We start from the raw sequence: 284 nt of genomic DNA, 5'->3' as shown, positions 1-284 counted from the left end.
CTGCCCGCCGGGTCTCCGCTCCCGGGCTCCTCGGGGCTGTCAGGGGTGAGGGCCGTGCTCTCCAGGGCTCCCTTGGTGGCGTTTAGGTCCAAGCCGGGAGCCTCCGCGTCTGCCGGCCACGCCACGCTGGTCACGGCCGCCGAGGCCGCCTCGCTGTCCCGCGGGGGCCGGGACGAGTTGCCCGCAGGGCTACCCCCCGCGGGGGCTGCTCCGAGCCCGGCAGGTGCCTCTTGCCGAACCGCCTTCGCTTCGGGGGCCGCAGCCGGCGCGGGGCTGCCCTCCGG

At 77.8% G+C, this 284-nt stretch overlaps 1 protein-coding gene across 1 annotated transcript in view; it reads right to left on the bottom strand.

The window, feature by feature from the left end:
* CSPG5 (chondroitin sulfate proteoglycan 5) overlaps window positions 1-284 on the bottom strand; it is a 35,728-nt gene that overhangs the window by 16,914 nt on the left and 18,530 nt on the right. Inside the window, exon 2 of the mRNA XM_019507919.1 lies at window positions 4-278. Coding sequence (XP_019363464.1) covers window positions 4-278 — 275 coding nt within the window. The remainder of the gene's footprint in view (window positions 1-3; window positions 279-284) is intronic.

The sequence above is a fragment of the Gavialis gangeticus genome, unplaced genomic scaffold (assembly GCF_001723915.1).
Source record: "Gavialis gangeticus isolate Ggan-Ray unplaced genomic scaffold, GavGan_comp1, whole genome shotgun sequence".
In the NCBI taxonomy this organism is placed as follows: Eukaryota; Metazoa; Chordata; order Crocodylia; family Gavialidae; genus Gavialis; species Gavialis gangeticus.
This window is presented reverse-complemented; position numbering and strand designations above follow the sequence as displayed.